Source organism: Grampus griseus (assembly GCF_964374135.1).
Source record: "Grampus griseus genome assembly, chromosome: 16".
Classification (NCBI taxonomy): Eukaryota; Metazoa; Chordata; class Mammalia; order Artiodactyla; family Delphinidae; genus Grampus; species Grampus griseus.
Window position 1 is genome coordinate 53,524,607 of NC_139010.1, and position 20,409 is coordinate 53,545,015.

General features: G+C 34.0%; 1 protein-coding gene across 2 annotated transcripts in view; it reads right to left on the minus strand.

The window, feature by feature from the left end:
* Positions 1-614: 614 nt before the first annotated feature.
* LOC309834875 (protein FRA10AC1) overlaps positions 615-20,409 on the minus strand; it is a 39,997-nt gene continuing 20,202 nt past the window's right edge. For both annotated transcript variants that reach the window (XM_082674055.1, XM_082674056.1), the window contains exons 9-14: positions 19,323-19,368; positions 17,159-17,272; positions 16,014-16,056; positions 14,077-14,207; positions 3,075-3,153; positions 615-784 (exon numbers count right to left, since the gene is read on the minus strand). In XM_082674055.1, coding sequence (XP_082530181.1) covers positions 742-784; positions 3,075-3,153; positions 14,077-14,207; positions 16,014-16,056; positions 17,159-17,272; positions 19,323-19,368 — 456 coding nt within the window. In that variant the 3' untranslated portion in view covers positions 615-741. The remainder of the gene's footprint in view (positions 785-3,074; positions 3,154-14,076; positions 14,208-16,013; positions 16,057-17,158; positions 17,273-19,322; positions 19,369-20,409) is intronic.

Genomic DNA, 20,409 nt, shown 5'->3' on the forward strand with positions numbered 1-20,409 from the left:
AAAAAAAAGTTACATTTTACAATATATCTCTGCATATAAATATATCCATATCTGTATGACTGTATCTGAGACAAGCTCTATGCACACAGTATTCAGTTAAATTATGTTACTGTATAATCTCTGCTAAGAGTCAAGTTTCATGAACACATCTGCTGTTTTAGACTACTGGAATCTCATTTGGCCCCCTGTGGTATTAATTTAGTTTATAATAAATTACCCATACACTGGGGAATCAAATTTGATTAATAACAAACTCCGTTAAGTGGTAGAGGTGAGATGGAAGCAAGAGAAATGTAAGGAAAAAAGGAAAAGGCAGCTAATGACAAACTAGGTACTCAAAAGAGGGGTACTCGAAGACATACTTAATCTACTTTGTAATTTTGTGAAACCCCAATAATCCTAAAAGTTTAAGCTGAGGCAAGGGAACATAAATGTGAATCAGTGGGGGAAAAAAAAACCCTACAAAAATATAGGCACAATGGATCTCTGTACTAGAGGATGTACTAGGTCCATACTTTAGGAGCTACAGATGGAACAGAGTTGTAGATAAACAACTGAAAAGATATACAGGGAAAAGTGCCTCCAATAAAACTGAAAAACTTCCAAAGCATCTGACATCCTGAGAGTAGCTGGATTTTTATTTCCAAAGACAAACCACTCAAGTTGCAACTTGTAGACAAAATTTTGTGAAGTTTCAAAGTACACTTTCACATTAAGGAATGTACGCATCCCTCTTCCATCTCACAGAAATAAACCTTGAAAATATTCATCAAATTCTTCTTCCCTATTTAAAAGAAAAAGTATACAATTTGATTAAAATCAACAATTAGAGAAGAAAATTACTAGGTGACACATTATATGAGATTAATAAAAATATTTTAATCCAACATATTTGCTGATTCTTTTGTATAGCAATATATTTCATGATTCAGGTATCAAATAATTCTTGGTTACCCCAAAGATGTTAAAAAAAATAAATAATAATGCAAAAAAAATAATAATTCTTGGCTTCTAAAATAATCATAACTATACCAAGACTGATTAAATTGAAAATGCTGTATATGTTGGCACGTCTCCCTAAATGTACTTATTACCTAAGATTTTACTTTGAAGTACTTTGTGAAATGTCATTGCTTCTCTTTACTTTTTGGTTAACTTTATAACTTACTCTGTTCATTCTCATTTCAAATTATAGCCTGATCAAAAAATGAATGAAAAAAACTATTTTAAGGAAAAATACAAGTCTTACTCCTAGGAATAGGGACAATCTGCTTAGGCTGCAGATTTTATTACTCTGAGAAGAGTAAATACGTATCTGTAGCAGTGAAGATTACGTCTAAAACAAAGAACAGAACTCTGAAAGGAGATATTACACTATAATGTGTTAAAATATTATGAAAATTGTAAAGTACTAAATAAACATTAGTGCTAGGAGCCACAGTAGTAATAGCACAGGTTTTCAAGTCAGTGTTTTTTAAGTCCTAGCTCTGTCAGTTATTTGCTGAGCAAGCAAGTTATTTAACTTCTCTGGGCTCAGTTTCCTTATCTGTAAAATAAAGAACATCACATTTCCTCATAGAGCTGTTCTAAAGATTAAATGTATGTACAATTGCTTTTCTCCCTTCTGGGAACAGAGAATCAAGCTGGACAAATTCTGTGCACCAGTCTCTTCAGAAAATGTTCTTTTAGATCAGAGATTCACAATGGGACTCCATCATTTGGCTTTAAATAATTGTGAATGCACAGAGCCACCACAACCATGTTCAAATTTTTAAAAAATTAATTCCAGAATCAGATAAAGTTGATTTAAAATTACCTACAATTTGTTATTCTCCTGGCTACTGTCCCTTTTTCCAAGCATGACAGCAAAATGCAGTAGAATTTTTTAAATTGTAGTAAGAACTTAAATATATGAAATTAGCTGAATTTCTGTGTGAACTTAGATGTCAGTACCTGATGTCAAGTTTTTATAAGGTCACAAAGAGCTTTGGATTATGAAACCCCTCTTAGGCTTTATTCATGTATCTTTACTGCCAAAAAGGTGAGTTGACTCCAAGACCTGTTCTGTCATTTTCAGCTCTTCAAGGGAAAGTTATATGGTCAAAGTTCAGTTGATAGTTTTACTAGGATAGTGATACCTTTTTTATAATCTGATCTATAATGACGACTCATTTGGGAATTCTTTACTTGGCTGACAAAAATAAAGGTTAAGGTCATAGAAAAAAACTAATCTTTTTAAAAAAAAAAAAAAAAAAAAAAAACACTCTTTCCAACACACCTGAATTCTATTACACTGAGAACATATTATATAATTAGCAATATGTTTTATAATCAGCTTAAATTAGCGAATTATGATTGATTCAACAGGTCTCTTATTATGAACCAATATGCCTAGAGTAACAAAATGGGACTAAAATTTATTGAGCACTTACTATATTGGTAGGTATTGTGCCAGACCAGGTGCTTTACATTCTTTATTCTATTAAATCTTCACAATAAACTCTATGTAGTAGGTATTATTTTATCCCCTTTCAACAGATAAAGCTCAAGTGGTGAACATCCCAGTATATGAGAAGAACTGATAATATTCCAGCCTATATGCAGATAGCTCTTCCAACCAATAGCAGAGAACAATGCATGTGTTGACTTGTGTATCTCTGGGGTGTAAGGTGGCTGTTGGCAAGAAAACGTTTACACCTGTATATATCTTCAAGGGGCTCCCCTGTATAGGTTTATGATAATAAGAATATCATGGATAGGCTGCTCTGGAAGCTAGTAAACAGTATCTCTCTGAAACAATAAAAGCAAAGACTAGGGGGTCATCTGTCAATGTGAGCTGAGGAAAGATTTACTCACCAAGAGGGAGCTGGACAAGTTGGCTGTTTATGGCCATAAACAATGGCTGGGAATACACTCTGACCTTAGCAGGCTAGGTGTTCCTTGGCTTTAAAAAGACATTCATGATGCTAAGTTTTTCATTAACTGTTATCAAAAATGGCTGTGGTCAGAGCTTCCTAGACTGATGTAGAAGGTATGCATTATCATTGTCTATTAATACTATTATCAGGACTTACTGTGATTTTTCATCTGTCTCTGGTAGTGGGCCCTTCCAAAGTTCAGATTCTGAAGTACTTCCTTCCTCATCAGAGCTTCCTGTTCATTTAAAAGAGATTTTTTAAATGTGCACATTACATTTAAAACACATTTTGAACTACCCACCAATGCAATTAAATAAATTCCAGATTTACCTGTGGTTTAGCTTCAACTTTTATGGCTCTCTGAAAATTTAATGCACTTTTCCAGACCAATAAATTCTTTTGAAAAATAATAAGCTGATATATACCAAAGAGCCTCAGCAAATAGACCAAGGATTTAAAGTCTCATGGGAAACTTCTATAAATTATACTGAGTTAAAGTAACAATTCCAATATTAACTCTATATTATAAAGGAATTATCTCTTGTAATACAGTTGTCTTTAATTTAGTTTCTTATTTTTATTGATCATACAAAAGACATGCAGGGTAAGATTTTTGTAGAGTATTTACATTAGGATCAAGACCTTAAGAACTGAACTAGTATATAGGACTAGCTAGTTAAATTATGAAAAAAAATTTGTCAGACTTAAAAAAAAATTAATGCTGATTACATTAACTAGAAGAAGTCCATTTCAACGAAGAAACAGATGTTCTCATACATTGTTAGGAGTAAATACCATTTTCTTGAGGAAAATCTGGCAATATAGATCACTTTAAAATACAGATACCCTTTGACCAGCAATGCTTTTAGGAATTTAATTATTTACTTAGAATAAACGAGCACTCAGATATATATACAAAGATGTCCATTGTATAACAACAGCAAAAGAAAACAAGTTAAATCCCCACCAATTAGGGATTAAGGCTTGGTTAAAAAATACTATACAGCTATTTAAAAAAACCCCATAGCACACCTGAATTACCATAGAAAAATGTGTATGCTATATCAAAATTTTTAAAAGTTACAGAAAGCAGGCATAGTATAATACAATTTGTATTAAAACATATCTACATATAGATATATATTATTATTTATATATGCGTGTGTGTGTATATAAATACATACACACACACACACACACACACACACACACAAGTTTGTAAGGACCAACCAAACTTAACAGTGATTATATTACCTATGGGCCTGGGATAGTTTTACTCTTTAAAAGCATTTCCAAATTTTTTTGTATTTTAAACAATAATCATGTATTACCTTTAAACATCAGTAAAAACAATAAATTTTATTTTTAAAACATAAAATAGACATGTTTCAAATGAATCACCCTATATTAGTCAACTAAAAATTATCAAATACTGAAACATGTATTATGAGACAATAAAATTATATGCCACAAAGTAATTATGTTAGCAAATAATTCCTCTCCAATAATGACCATTAGTCTGGAAAAGAAGTGACACAAATTTGGCCTGTCAATACAGAATGCACCTTAGTTAAACACAACACAAAAATAAAACAGTACTGATTTGCCATGATGGTTCTAGCCTTTTTTCCTGTTGGACTTTGATCCTTGAATCAACATGTTATGTCTGAACTTTGGTCCTAACTGAATCTATTCTAGCACAAATTCTAACAAAAACAGCAAAAAAATAAAAAAGGGAATGAGGGTTGTGCTTCTAATGATCTACACACAAAGATGATAAAATTATAAAGCTCTGGGAATAAGATTCCCACTCAACGACAGCCAGCACTGGAACTGCCAGTGTCCCAAACTGAATATGCGTAAAGACAAAAGTACTCTGTTTGGGACTTCCCTGATGGCACAGTGGTTAAGAATCCATCTGCAGGGCTTCCCTTGTGGCACAGTGGTTAAGAATCTGCCTGCCAATGCAGGGGACACGGGTTCGAGCCCTGGTCCGGGAAGATCCCACATGCCGCGGAGCGGCTGGGCCCGTGAGCCATGGCCGCTGAGCCTGCACGTCCGGAGCCTCTGCTCCGCAACGGGAGAGGCCACAACAGTGAGAGGCCCGCATACCGCAAAAAAAAAAAAAAAAGAATCCACCTGCAATGCTGGGGACACGGGTTCAAGCCCTGGTCCGGGAAGATCCCAAATGCCGCAGAGTAAGCCCGTGTGCCACAACTACTGAGCCTGCGCTCCAGAGCCCGTGAGCCACAACTACTGAGCCCGCATGCTGCAACTACTGAAGCCTGTGCACCTAGAGCCCATGCTCTGCAACAAGAGAAGCTCATCGCAATGAGAAGCACACAACGAAGAGTAGACTCCTGCTTGCCACAACTAGAGAAAGCCCGTGCGCAGCAACGAAGACCAAAGACCCAATGCAGCCAAAAAACAAAAACAAAACAAAAAAGTCTTCTGCTCTTATTTTTATGAAAATTCACTAACTGAGATAAAGAAAGCACAGAAAAACTAATTAGGCCTAGTAAAGTTATCACCATGGTGTTATCCTGTCAATGATGTCAGAGAACAAACCTACAAGGCCTTTGAAAGTGGGCAGCTAATTTCAAAAGGCCTTACAACCACCTGTTTTCTTGTTCCCTCTCAAGAGTACTGCCCACATGCCAGCTTTCCTACACCAGTTTTCTGATAACAGACGATCCAGTTTTACTAAAAAGTACAATTAGTTTAGAATAACATTATAAAATAACTCTCTTTGAAAGAGGACATGCTGAAAAAGTGATCAAACATCCTTAGAGAATCAAATCTACAAGACTGGATTATATGACCTTTAAGGTCCCTTACAACCCTATGAATCTATTAATATTTAACTACGAATCTATAATACCTAAATCCATGAGGTTGACAGTAACTACAAATCATTTTTTTGATAACTGCTACAATCTGCCAGAGGTGGAAAGGGTACTGCATTTAGAAAAATGGGCAACACAAAATGATGCTTGCATTTGTATCAGTGTCAAATCTACACAGTAATTATTGACAAGCGGGGATCAGAATTTAAGTCACTGACTCTGTACTGGAAGGGGAGCTTGGAGGTCCAGCCCTTATCCAATAAATGAACATCTTACTGTAATACTTCCAATAACAACTGGCTGTCCAATCTAAACACCTCACTACTTCCTGAAGCAGCCCATTCCTTTCTTCAGATAGTTCTAACTGACAAATTTTTCCTTAAATTAAGGCAAAAATCTGTCCTTGGGCTATTTTTATCCATAGACTCTAGTTATGCCAACCAGCCACCAAAAATAAGTCTCCTACATAGTAGCAGTCTTGAAAATATCTACAGTTTCCATGTCTACCTCCTTACCCCTTCCCTCTTCACTTTTTCCTAAGCTGAACATCTACGGTTCCTTCAACCTTCCTCCTATAACAACATTTCAAGTTCTGACAACACTTTGGTTCTTCTATTCTTGACCTGCTTTAAGTTTTCAATGTTCCTTTTAGAATGTAATGCAAACTGCATATAATTTTCCCTATATGCTTTGAATAATGCAAGTAGGTCCATCATCTTGGTTTTTCTGGATATTACATACCTAAATAACTTGGCCTACTGAAGAAGCGGCAAGTCGCCAATTATGAAAACAATGGACAGGTCAGACTTTTACAGACTTAACTTTTGATCTGACCCATTGTGAAGAACAAACACAAAATCTAATGTCTAGTATTTTCCTTTTCTCTGATATAACAATAATAGCTACAGATTATCAAAGATTACTTCATATAAGACACATGCTTTACATGTTTATTATTTCACTTGACTCTGATAATAATCCAATGAAGTCTCTTTATACCCATTTTACAGATAGAACTGAGACACAGATCAAATCATTTAATGTGGATTTGTGTAAAATATCTGCCCAAACTGAGGTATAAAGAGTAGACTAGGGGCTTCCCTGGTGGCGCAGTGGTTGAGAGTCCGCCTGCTGATGCAGGGGACACGGGTTCGTGCCCCGTACCGAGAGGATCCCACATGCCGCAGAGCGGCTGGGCCTGTGAGCCATGGCCGCTGAGCCTGCGCGTCCGGAGCCTGTGCTCCACAACGGGAGAGGCCACAACAGTGAGAGACCCGCATATCGCAAAAAAAAAAAAAAAAAAAAAAAGAGTAGACTAACTTTTGATTCACTGATGAACAGTTATTGATGATATAAGTAAAAGAGCAGACTCTGGAGTTATACACCTGTGTTTAATCGTAGCTCTGCCATTAACCAACTATTTGACCTTAGGCAATTTATGTAAATTCTCTGGTCTTGGTTCTCTTATCTGCAAAATGGGATATTATATGCCCATTACTACGATTAAATGAGGTATACAACTAAACCACTTGCGATTATGGCTGACAATCAACAAAAGCAAGTTAAAATTCTTTTTCCCCACAGAAATTGGGTTTTTCTTTATGGATCTGGTGTAAATAATCCATATGTTAAATGAGGGTAAAAGGGTAACTGAATATTATCCAAATGGAAATGAAATATATAATAGAAACAGCAGAATTTGAGTTGTAAAATTGTCAAGACCACCTAAGACAGGTCACTGACCACCTGAGAAGATATCTGGGTTTGGCAAACTATAACAAGGTACATGTCCCCTGCTTGAAATGGTTCTATTTCAAGAACCAATCTAAGCTAGAGATTCTTCAGGTTGGCTACAGTATTGTCCTCTCCCTACCACCAGAAGTTTGACCTAGCTGAAGAGGGTGAAGAGACTTAAGATTATTTCCGGGAAATGAGGGAGGTTTGAGAGGGCTGGGGGAAGAACAGTGGGAGGGAGAAGGAAGGAAGAGCAAATGAAAGAATTAATATAAACAAGTCAGTCAAGCCCTTTCCCCAAAAGATTTTTTAATAAAAATTGGAGAAGGGCAATGGTTTTTTTTAACATTAAATAGGCCTTCACACTTCTCACTGCAACATATAGTTGGAAATTGGCAAAAACTATAAAATTTCCCATTTTAACCTGTGTATGCTTTCTAAAACTATATATACTTACTACCCCATCCTCAGATAGCTTAAGTCTATCGTCTCATGCCTGGCTATGTTCTATAAACTGTCAGGAAACTTAACCTAATGTAGAAGAAGGAGCTACTGATAGATTAGGATTCACATGGAGAGAAAGGAAGTGTCAGTGCTTTAAGGACACTTCAAATATGTTGAAAACAAAATGGTATGAGTAAAGTAATTCATAAAGAATACGTTGTATTCCTAAAGTAGAGGAATACCTCCACTGATATCTCCCTCTTCATTAAATTTTTAAAGAGTAAATATCTTGAAAATTCTATTTCTCTAAAATTTCTGATTACTGAACACTTAAAAATTTTCCTTAAGAATTATATACTAAAATGCTAATAAAAGTTTAAATTGAATGGTGATTTAGAGCAATTACTAAATATTTTCCTGAGTTTGCCACATAAATATATATTACTTTAAAATCAGAAAAAAATTAACTCTTAAGTTTATAAATTTACAAGTAAGGCTAGAAGTCTCAAATCTCTAAATTTCTATAAATAAGTCCAGATATTATAACATAAATTAAGTATGTTACTGAACTACACTTTGTTAGACCCTATTTATTGCAAGTTCTTTAAGAAATTCTACATCATATTACTGTTGAGATACAAGGTTACTGTTTGTTATATCACAAATGGATACCCCCTTTTATGAATCCACAGTAGATTCTGCTCTCAAAACTGCCTGGAAAAACTGAACATCCTGCGAGTTCTCTTTAATATTGTATGGGTACAATTAATCATTCTACTGGTGGTTTCCTTTCTTTGGTTTGGTTGTTAGGAAGGACAGTGACAAATCTATGATCTACTTTTGCAATTATGCAACACTTTTTGGTAAATATTTGTCTGTATTAATTTTACCTCTAGCTTTACTTTCCTATTCTATCTTATTTTTCCATTATTTTGATTTCACCTTTAAAAAAATCTTATAGTATATATTTTTGTAAGTCATTGTGAATACTTTTTGGAATGTTGCAGGGAAAAAAACAATAAAATTTGTAGCAAATATTCAATGAAATCCAATCTGATGAAAACTACAGGACTTATTAAAAACTGACCAGTAACAACCGTTGCTAACATTTGCTTTCTATGTACAAACCATATATTTAATTTGATCGATCAAAATCACCAAATGACAAGAGATCACTTAGTCTTGTGCAATATAAGCAACATTTCTTAAATTTTAATCCACCTCCCCAATTCTTTTTCTATCCCAACTTCATCCCTCTTGTTCTCTTCCTTCACACTTCATGATGTGAAGTTAAAATGTTTATCCACTGTATTTACTGAAAAAAAAAAATTTATGCTCTTCTATACTTGACATAAGAAACTTTTAAATGTTCTAATATGGGGAAGAAATACACTTTTGCTCTTTTTTCTATGATTTTTCTCACACAGTACAAAAACAACAACAAAAATTTACATCAGAACAAGTTACAGTTTGTGGGAAACCTAAACTGTAAATAACTTGAATCTGTATACTTTTATTAAATAAAAACTTGATACTGTTGATAGAATTTTCTGATTTCACTGAGAGTGAATGTGATGAAAAACAAAAACAAAAAACCCAGCACTGTTTTGTCAAGAATCATCTTGCAGTGGTGTAACAGCTATAGCTATAACTGGAATTCTTCCCAATAGTCTAGTGTATAGACTTGCAGGAAAGCACTTCACTGTCTTCTAATCTTTCCTGTTCCTTAGACTTATCTCCCTAATTAAAATGTTAGATTCTTTTAGGGAGGGGTGTTTTATGCTCTTGTACAGCCTGGAATACCTAGCACAAAACATAAAAAATAATGAACACCTATAAAAAAAAAAAATCTCATGTTGCTAGGACAAAAAAACCCAAAAAAACCCAAAAAAACCCTCATAGATTAGCTGCAATACAAACAATATTTTATCTACAGATGTTCAACATCTGAAAGCAGTTTACAAATAAATGCCTATTCTTAATCTTTTAAGAAAAAAAAATTTTAAAAATCTTTTAACCTTTCTTAATCTTTTTTGAAGATCATATACAGGTGAGAATTTTCTGTAATTGAAAATCACACAAAAAATTATGTCATAAAACAAACATTTTCAATTCTACAATGGTTTACCCAGTGAGGGAAACAGAAAAAGTACTGAAGATCTATTAAAGTAATCTAAAAAAATCATCATTATACAATCTCCTGCAGTAAGACCTCAGGGGAAATATTTCTGAAGGCTGCTAACTCAAAAAAGAACAGAAAACAGATGGAGAGTAACAATTCCTCCAACCTCACTGGACAGGTCTCATAATTAGCCCAAGTTGTAGCATGAATGGCCCCTTAAGGCCAGACAAGAGGGTGTGAGTACTACAGGGTCAAGATTCCAAAGGAAGCCAAGGCCTGGACTGCAACAACTGCTTTATGTTGTTTCTTCACTCCTACTTATTTCCTAGTCATCAGAGAGCAAATAAAAACATAGCTAAACTTCCAATGGCAAAAGAAATGTATTCTTCTCTGTCATCTTCTCTGTCATGTAAGGAACAATGATACCTGCTTCCAAGTGTCTATAGCTTAAAAAAAGGACACAACTGGAACCAGAAGGAAGAAGTTGTACGTTTGGGCTAAATGTTAAGAGAAACCTGCTAGCAATTACAGCTGTCTGAAATGTAAAGGAGTATTTTGGATAATGGGTACCTTTTCCCTGGAGGTGTTGAAGCTAAAGCAGAACAAATACATGATAAAGAGCAGTGCATCTTAACCTTTATTGTACATATGAATCATTCTGGGAACTTAAAGTGCAACTCTGATTTAGGAGGTCTGGAGGGTCTGAAATTATGCATTTCTAACAAGCTCCCAAGTGATGACAATGCAAAGGACCATATTTTGAAAGGTGAAACCACAGAAAATCTTTTTGATCATGATTCCAGGGCTGATCTCTGATGTTCCTTTCAACATTGAGAAATTGGTTGATTTCACTGACTCACTCACCTAACATTTACTGAATGCCTACTATGTGGGGCAAGCACTGTGCTTAGGAACTGGGGATAGAGAATTAAACAAGTCACACAGTCCCTTCCTTCACAGAAAAATTATTCCAAGAGTGATATGTATTTCTAAAGGAGAGTGCAGGATGCTATCAGAATGTGCTAAGAGGGACCTAATCTTGCCTGGAGGAGTGGGGTGAAGGGTGTCAGAAAATGCCTACCCAAGGAACTGAGCTTGGGAGCAGGGTGGAGGTGGGAGGGGTAAGATCTTGAACTTCCTGCCAAGACAATTTACCTAAATACCCTGTTCTGTTCACACCTGCTAAAGCAGACTGGTCCTCAAAGTCAAGCTTTGATCTTTCTTACATTTCCTCTCTATCCATTCAGCTATCTAGCCATCCAATTATCCATCCATCCATCCACTTATTTAACATTTTGTATGATGGTAACCTAAGGCTATCGGGGTTCATGAGATCACACAGGGAGAACAGAGAGAATAAAGAGAAGCTCTGTAAGAGCCTTGAGCAATTCCAACAAGGGTAAGATGGAGGAGGAATTATAGTCAAGAGGCTGCGGAGAGGCTGAAAAGATAGGAAAAAGATCAAGAAAGTAATTGTTCTGAGGAATGCCAACAGTCCAAATGCAGCTGCGATATTAAGCATTTACTAATTACTATTCAAGTCTGGGCCAAATTAAGGTGGCCTGGCAAGAAAGTATCATATCAAGATCAACCTAATTCCAGATGATCGATCCCAGATGAGAAGATATTAAAGAGGTCTACATGGTTTTCCTAAAAGTTTGCTAAGATGTTGTCATTTTCTGCTTTATACCAAAGAAGCTGAAAAAAAGAACTATATCCTGTGCTCTCTGCTATGAAAGGTGCTCTGAATAAAGAGTATATAAGACACAGATGTCTCAATTCCACTCTGCTTTGGTTTTCTATCTCTGAAGTTGCCCTGAAACAATCTTCAAGTCTTTCATTTTCTTATTCTTTATTATTTATGCCTTACCTGTGCTAGTGGGGTGCTAGGGATAAAGCAATGAACACAGCAGACAGAATCCCTGTTCTCCTTGTGTTTTATGTAACTGTCATATGTGTAATGAAGGAAAAGTTCCAAGGTTGTGAAAGCATTATAAATGGGAGTCCTAATTTAGATTCATGGTCAGGAAAGGATCCCTGAGGAAGTGACATTTAAGCTTAAATCTGAAGGATGAGTTAGGATGGGACTGGAGGTTTTAGAGAGGAAGCAGCACCTATACAGTCCTTAAAGAGAAAGAAGTTTGGCATTTTCTAGAAACTGAAAGGCTATGTGGGTGGAGTGTGAATGTAAGGTGAAGAGTAGTGATAAACAAGCCTTGTATGCTGGATCATATAGAGCCTTTGGGCTTTGTCCAGATATTGGTTATATCCTAAGAACATAGGAAATCACTACTAGATGGAGAATGGATTAAGGAGAGGGAGGTGGGATGACAAGACAGTGTTAGAATCAGTACGGATAATATAGTAGTAGCCTAGATGAGAAAACATGGTAGTTTGAACTAGACTAGAGAGAACATGAGAAATACATACCCTGGGGGTAAAACTGATAGTATTTACATAAGTAACGAGAAAAAAAGAAGGCATCAAGGATAATTTCCCGATTTCCGATATTAGTTTTTAGGTTGACAGAGGTATCACCTACCGAAATATAGAACACTAAAGGAAAAACATCTATAAGGAAGATCACATGCATATATATATTATAATTTGAGGGGTGCAACCCCATCCCTAGTCATGAGTATCCAGCTACCTAATTATCTGTTTTGGAGGTACTGAATAAACTTTTATAAGGCAGGGATTAGTTCTTCTTTAATTTGGAATATGCAATGATTAACATAGTATCATACTATGATATAAATATATTATATAATAGTAAATGCTACAAAATCCTCAGATATAATACACTAAATATTTTACTGGCATATGAGGATAAATAAAAATTTTTAAAAACTCAAATGAGATTCTCACACTTAATTAAAATTTATTTTGAAATTTGAAACATGATTTAGAGACAAAAAAGGTATTCTGTTTCAAATACCGTTTCTCAATAAACAATAGAATATCAGTATTTTTCCTCTCAACATCTATCGATTTTACCAAGTCAAAAACTTGGCAATACATATACTTGAATGTATCATGACATGTTAGAAGAAAAAAGTGTATGTAAGAACATAACATATCTAATGATCTTCATAGCTGGAGCAAGGCAGCCCTCTCCTGTTCAAGTATTATGTTAACATAGGCTGGAATCTAATTCAATCTACCATTACCTACCTAATTTAAGTCCAATTCACTCTAAGTTATAGTCAATTTGACTCTACTTTATTATGGACTAAAAAAGCAACTAGCAGTAACCTTCGTAATAGCTAACTATGTACCAAGTACTATGCAAACTGCTTACATGCATTATCTCATTTCAACTTCTGAAAAATCCTATGACTTACTAGGTAAGATTATCATGACCATTTTACACATGAGAAAACTAAGGCTTAGCTTAAGGACTGCTGAGGAAGAAGTAGCAGTTGACTTGGATTTGAATTTAACAGTTATTTACTAATTGTATGTGCACAGCACCATGTTAGGTTCTGAGGACACATACATATCAACCTCTATCATTTCAAGAAGCTCATAAGCTAGTGAGAAAAATCACACAGACCATGATAATTGAAATCACAGTGTTACAATGTTAAACTGACTTATAGGTTATATACTGATTTACAGTGTTCAAAGTGCCTTTCACATCCTTATTTGATTCTCCACAATAAGCACCAGCAGTATAGAGAGCAGGTATTCGTATCACCACTATGTACACGAGGAAAGTGAAACTCAAGAAATTCAGTGGCTTGCTCAAGGTAACAAGTCTGTATGTAACAAATCCAGAAATTAGAATGCTGTTGCAATATTACACCATCTGCCAAAAATGAATCAAAACCAACCTTGTTACTGGAACTCCTGTAAGTTACTGTAAATTCATATCTAAATTCTCCAACCAGTTTCCTTTCAACTACTATAAAACAGAATTCTAAATGCATTTACTAATTAAATTCAACATTTGTGACATATGGCAGAAATATGTTCAGAAATATGAGTAAATATTTTAATTCCCTTTTACCTTTATCCTTTTTCTTATCCTTTTTCTTAGAGGACTCTTCTACAGAAGATAATCTGGATTTTTTATGTGATGATTCTTCACAATCTTTTCTGGCTTTATCCTTTCTTTTTTTTGACTTGACTTCTTTTCTCCTTTATGTTGAACAATATAAAGTTAACTTTTTCAACTGAATTTTACAAAAAATAAAAATCAATGGGTAAAAAAGTCAAATCAGTTAAAGTACTCCTTTTTAAAATGTAGTTTACATAATAAGGAACCCTTAAATGAGTCTGTAAATATTTTAGGTTAGTATATTAATTAAAACAATTCTGTAAGATTATGAAGCCTGAACACTCTGACACAAAGGATTATTTTTATAAGTTCTGTGTATAAACCTTAGTAAATGTAAATCACGGTTTTTACTCATTTCTTTTCTATATTCTATCATTTAGCCATTCTAAAAAAATTACAAAATCAAATCTCATTTTCCTCCACATAATTCATATCTACCTACACTTTGAAAAAACACATACAAGAAAAAACCACTCTAACAGTTCTCAACCACCAGTAAATAGAAAATTCTTCTCTTAAGAATAAAGGAATACAGCAAAGGTATAATAGAACGAGGATGGAAAAGCTTACTGTTAACTCATATATCTACTTTAGACCACTTATCCTTTTACTGCTGTAGCTTTATCTCTTCTAGGCCAAGTTTACAAGGTTGTCAGTGCCATAGCTGGCAAACAACTGATTTTAATTGGTTAAGAAAAGAAACACTAAATAGGAAAAGGTGATAATGCTGAAACTGGGACTGGGAAAGAGGATGAAGAGACAACAGAGTGGATTACTTTCAAGAAACTTGCTTATCAGACCTTTCAAATTAAGATACACCAAATACTACAATACTGTTTAAGACAGTAATAACTTCTTGCCTCTTGTAAGAATAATTTCAATCTTGAAATGAAGCTTGAAACTCAAGGTCAAATAAAACTTTGTTATCTTCCAGTATCATTGATAGAGAGGGGAAATCAATTAATCTAAAAACTTTGCTAATTTTAAGAATTTAAAATTTTTTATTTATTTTTAATAGCTAAAATACTAGATAAGGCTCATTTAGAACACAGCTGATTTTAAATTAATATTCTAATATATACATTTTATAAAGTTGCAGAATCTTACTGTTAAGACTTTCAAGTGTTACTCAGGACATGAAACTTGACCACTACAATCATGCCAGGTTACACAGATTTTGTCTGAACACCTGCAACGCCAGGGACTTCATTATGCTTGACTTAACATACGCCAGACACTGTGTCAAGCATTTTATATGCATTTTCATTTAATCCCCACAATAACCTTAGTATACTCATTTTTAGAGATAATAAAATTGAGTCTTACAGAGGTTGCATAGCTTGCCCAAGAAGACTAGCAAGTGGATTAGCTGAGAGGAATATATAGGAAAGCCTACTATCTATATATACTGCACAATGCAGAACAATGATACTCCTCCCCCATTCAGTATGGCAGACACAGTCTAGCTCATTCAATAGGAGCCTGACTTTAACATCTAAAATGAGTATAGAGGTATAATCCTTTGTAAGAATGACAAACTCTAATTAAAACAATGCTTAAATGAGACATAGGAATCACTTTATGAAGACCTGCTTTACAATATAGTTTCTAAGAATATTACAGTATCTGAACACTGATTCCAAACCAAAAATTCTAGCATCTATCTACCACCCTGCACAGGCCTTCACATTTAAAACCGCTTGACTAGAGTTAGGCATGATGAACTTCCAGTTCCCTGGTTTATGTGGTCATATGGTAATGGCGGATTTTATATACAACCAACTAATTAAACCATCAACCACTCAAGTCTACTTTAGACATCCAGTTCAGGTGACTACGTCCAAGAGTACTAAAATTAACAACCACATTTTAAAAGATCATATTACCTGTGATGAAAATTTAATTTAAAGGAACATTCTTGGCATAATCCTAAAAAAAAAAAAAAAAAGAGTAACAGCACAGAATTGCTAAATTTTAATAACTGCACTGCTACTTTACTTTTAATATCATAAATTGTCATTTTTCTTTACATTCCTTTACTGTAAGAGGGGAAACAAATAATCTGAAGAAAACAATCTGATTCTCTCCCACCTCAAAAAATGTATATATATAATAAAAATTGAATCAGAATGCTTGAGAAATTGAAAATATTCTGCCATTGCTTTAGAAAATGGTGCTGTCAAGTTATTCTAAAAGCAAACTGTTTCACAGGCAGAATTGTATCTCACATCAAAGACATCTAATAACAACAGTGTGGGTATAGTCATTTCCTCTGAAGTACTCTAAGTTTTCAAATGTAAAAGAACTTTCAAAAAAGTTCCTCTATTGTGGTCTCTTTTTTGCTTTAATCTCAGTTCACACTAGTTGACTCTTCCTCATAAGCACTTCCAGGAAGAACTCAGACACCAACCTTCATTGGTGTGTACCAAGTAGCATATGGGGAAATCCTTGATTTCTACCCAGAGTGGGCAGACACTCTAAGGGCACACGTATTTAGGAACCAGAGAAGGTTGTTAACATGAGGCAGAGAAGAAGCTGACACATAAAAGACTAGCTTAGGAGAAAAAAAAGAATAAGCAACAGATCCTAAAACATGTATATTAAGAGAAACTTCTGTATTCTGGGTTATAATCCTAAGCTTTTAAGACTAATATCAAGAAAAATCTGCCCTTCTAAAATTTTTTCTTTATTGACAGTCAATAAAGTCTACACCATAACAATATGGCTATCAGCTAATGCGAGATTTTATATTGCCTTTTCTGATACTTTGCATCTCACTCTGCACTGGTGACATTCTCAAATTAATGGAAAAAGGTCTTCACTTCACGAATTACTGGTTTACCTTTGGCATTAGAACTATTTCCCCTAATGTCACTCTTGCAACTTTCAGAAGCTCTGAGAAAAAAAGAGTTCCCAAGAAGATACATTAAAAATTTTTAATTGGATCTTCAATTAGCCTATATATTTTAAAATCTAAATTACTAGATAAACTTTGAAGAAATCAATCATACCCCACCTAAAGTCAACTTACTTAATTTAACAAGCGCATTTCTCTTTTCACCATGCTCAATATAACCAAAATTAACTTCCCAACTCTTTAAGCCTTCTTTTTTATCACAACATTTATTTCCACAGCAAAACTGGCCTGCAAATAAAGGAAGGAATATTAGCTATGATGGTTGGTGACAACATTTATCTATACAATCTGGTATTACCTCTGAAATTTACTCAACATACATACATAACATACATGACATACATATATAAATTCCTAGCTTTATAAAATAATCATTAAAAAACTGACCACAATAATTGTGGTATGTTCAACAATCAAATCAAATTGCTGAATGAACTGTTTAAAAAAAAAACAGTTCCAGAATTCTTTACCTGATAGATAGTTGACTATCTATCAAGTTGACCGTTTATATTAAGATACAGAGTTTTAGTGACTCTGTGTAAGGGAATCTTACACTTTGGAAGATGGAAGTACTAGAAAAGTGTACTCACTAATACCCTAAAAGAATAAGTATATTTTCCAAAGTACATGCACTTATAACTGGGACAATCTTTTTCAATATTTAATAATATTAAAATTGATAAAAATTGAAAATTTTAATATGGCATTTAAGTACCAGCATAAAATGACATTTAAAACACACTTTAACTAGCATTTCGAGATTAAGTAGAATGAGTAATCAAACCTGATGCTCTAAGTTTTAGAATCACTTGACACTAAAATCAATGCCTTATTATCATATCCATTGTATATTAAAACCTATGCAAAAAAGGACTGATATTGATGATCCAAGAGAGAAAAAAAAAATAAACTACTCAACAATTATTAACTTCAACAGAAAAAGACAAGATCAAACTTATTTGCACAAACTAAAAAAAAGCATTTATATCTCAATAATTTGCACAACAGGAACTGCCTTTTTTTCATAAAAAAGAAACTGTCAAAATGAATTTTGAAAATTACCAGTTCAAAGGCTGATAACTTTTCTAAATTGGCATTGTTTCACTCATTCCAAATAAATACTTCATTAAATCTGTATGTGTTTAGCAATGGCTCTATTGTTTAAAAAAGCACCAAGATTCAGTCAGAGCAAATAGCTTTCTTTCCCCTTCTCAATTAAAACTTTTTTCAATTACATGAATTTAGAGAAAGTCCATCAATTTTTTTTTAAAGGCTGCATTACTTACTGTCACTTGAAAATTCCATTCAATAGAAGTATAAAATTTTAAAATTGTGATAGACATTTCAACAGTTCTCATTGTCTTAGGTAAAAGCACAAACTAAAATGTAATGCTAAGAAAAGTTTAAAATAGCTTTAAAATTATTCTTTTTCCTTCTCCTCTATAGTACCTTTAGGGCTGATCTTAATTTATGGAAGATGTATATGAGCCATACTGACAGCATAAATGTTTAATCATTTAAAAATGAAACTTTTATTTTCAAAGATTTTTAAAAGTTTTTAGTTTAAAATTATTTCCTTAATGTTCCTATGTAGTTTTCAGAAGCATTAACACTTAAAATGCAATCACCAATAAAGAGCTAATTTTATAGCGTGAGACAGTATAAAGATTAACACTTAAATGCAATCACCAATAATACAAAGCTAATTTTATAGCATGAGACAGTACAGAAATATTAAATTTTCAGAAAAATTTTATGAATAGATTACAATGCATAGAAAAAGCATTTACTGATTGTCTACCAAATGCTTGTTCTTTTTCTGTAAGACTAAATATTTGGGCTCAAACTCAGTGACTCCCTAAGAACTAGCCTGTCTAAAAATTATTAGGTTCAAAGTAATATTTAATTTCTATCTGCAAAATGTGGATTTGACTGGAATACAGTAATACCAACACGTTATTCCAAAAATTAATAGAGAAAAATTCAAGTATTCATCTGTTGATAGTTTCCTTCCTAGGAAACTTTTAACTCTTTGAACATTTTCTACTTATCTGCAATTGAATATCCTAGAAGCAAAAATTCTAAACGTAAAAACCATTAAAGCATTATATTCTGAACTTTGTTAGCAATATATCATTAATACACCTTCTCTAATTTTACTTTGTATTTTGTAGATAATCACTTATTGTATACATTAGGAATAATCTTACCCAGTGACTTCAATAATATAACAAAATAACCTTATCCGATTAAAAACTAAAATAAAAAAAAGAATTACCTTTCCCTGAAATTACTTCTTTTTCTACTCGCCACCTAAATCCAAACTGACAAGAAAAAAAAAATACATTTATGCCAGAGTAAATTTAAACAATATTTAAATTGTAGATAAATCTTATCATGGAGACAACAATTAACATAATGACGCTTACTAATCTAAAAAGTAAATCTAATTCCCCTCATGATAGTTTTTTCTCTCCTTATAGGATTCCAGGTACTTAAAAGTACATCTGAACAATTACCAACTTCTCTGTTAAGGAATAATCCTCTTTACTTTTTAAAAAAGTTTATTTATTTATTTTTGGCTGTGTTGGGTCTTCATTGCTGTGTGCGGGCTTTCTCTAGTTGCTGCGAGCGGGGCCTACTCTTCATTGCGGTGCACAGGCTTCTCATTGCAGTGGCTTCTCTTGTTGCAGAGCATAGGCTATAGGTGCATGGGCTTCAGTAGTTGTGGCGTGTGGGCTCAGCAGTTGTGGCACACAGGCTTAGCTGCTCCGTGGCATGTGGGATCTTCCTGGTCCAGGGCTTGAACCTGTGTCCCCTGCATTGGCAGGTGGATTCTTAACCACTGCGCCACCAGGGAAGTCTGATCCTCTTTACTTTTAGACTTCTTATTAAAAGTTACAGGTGCCAGGAACAAGGTATGTAAATTAACAAAAAATATATACTGTTCTATGACACTGACAGAAAAAAAAGAAGTTCTAGTACAATAAAGAAGCAGTATACTATAATATGAGAGTACAGTCTTTGGAGTCAGATTGTTTGGGTTTATGTCTTAGCTCCATCGCTTCACAGCTATATAATACTGGACAAGTTATTTAATCTATTTGTGGCTCAGTTGCCTCATATAGAGATAATACGAGTACTACTGCTTTGGGTTAAGACATTTAAATGGAATAATACATATAAAGTACTTATAATAGTATCTGGTGTATAGTACACCAGGGGTTAGCACATAAAGGTCTACAGGCCTGCTGCCTATTTTTATAAATAAAGTTTTAATGGAACACAACCACAACCATTCATTTGTATATAGCTCTTTTCCCACTACAACAGAATAGTAATAAACAGGAATGGTACCAGTCTGG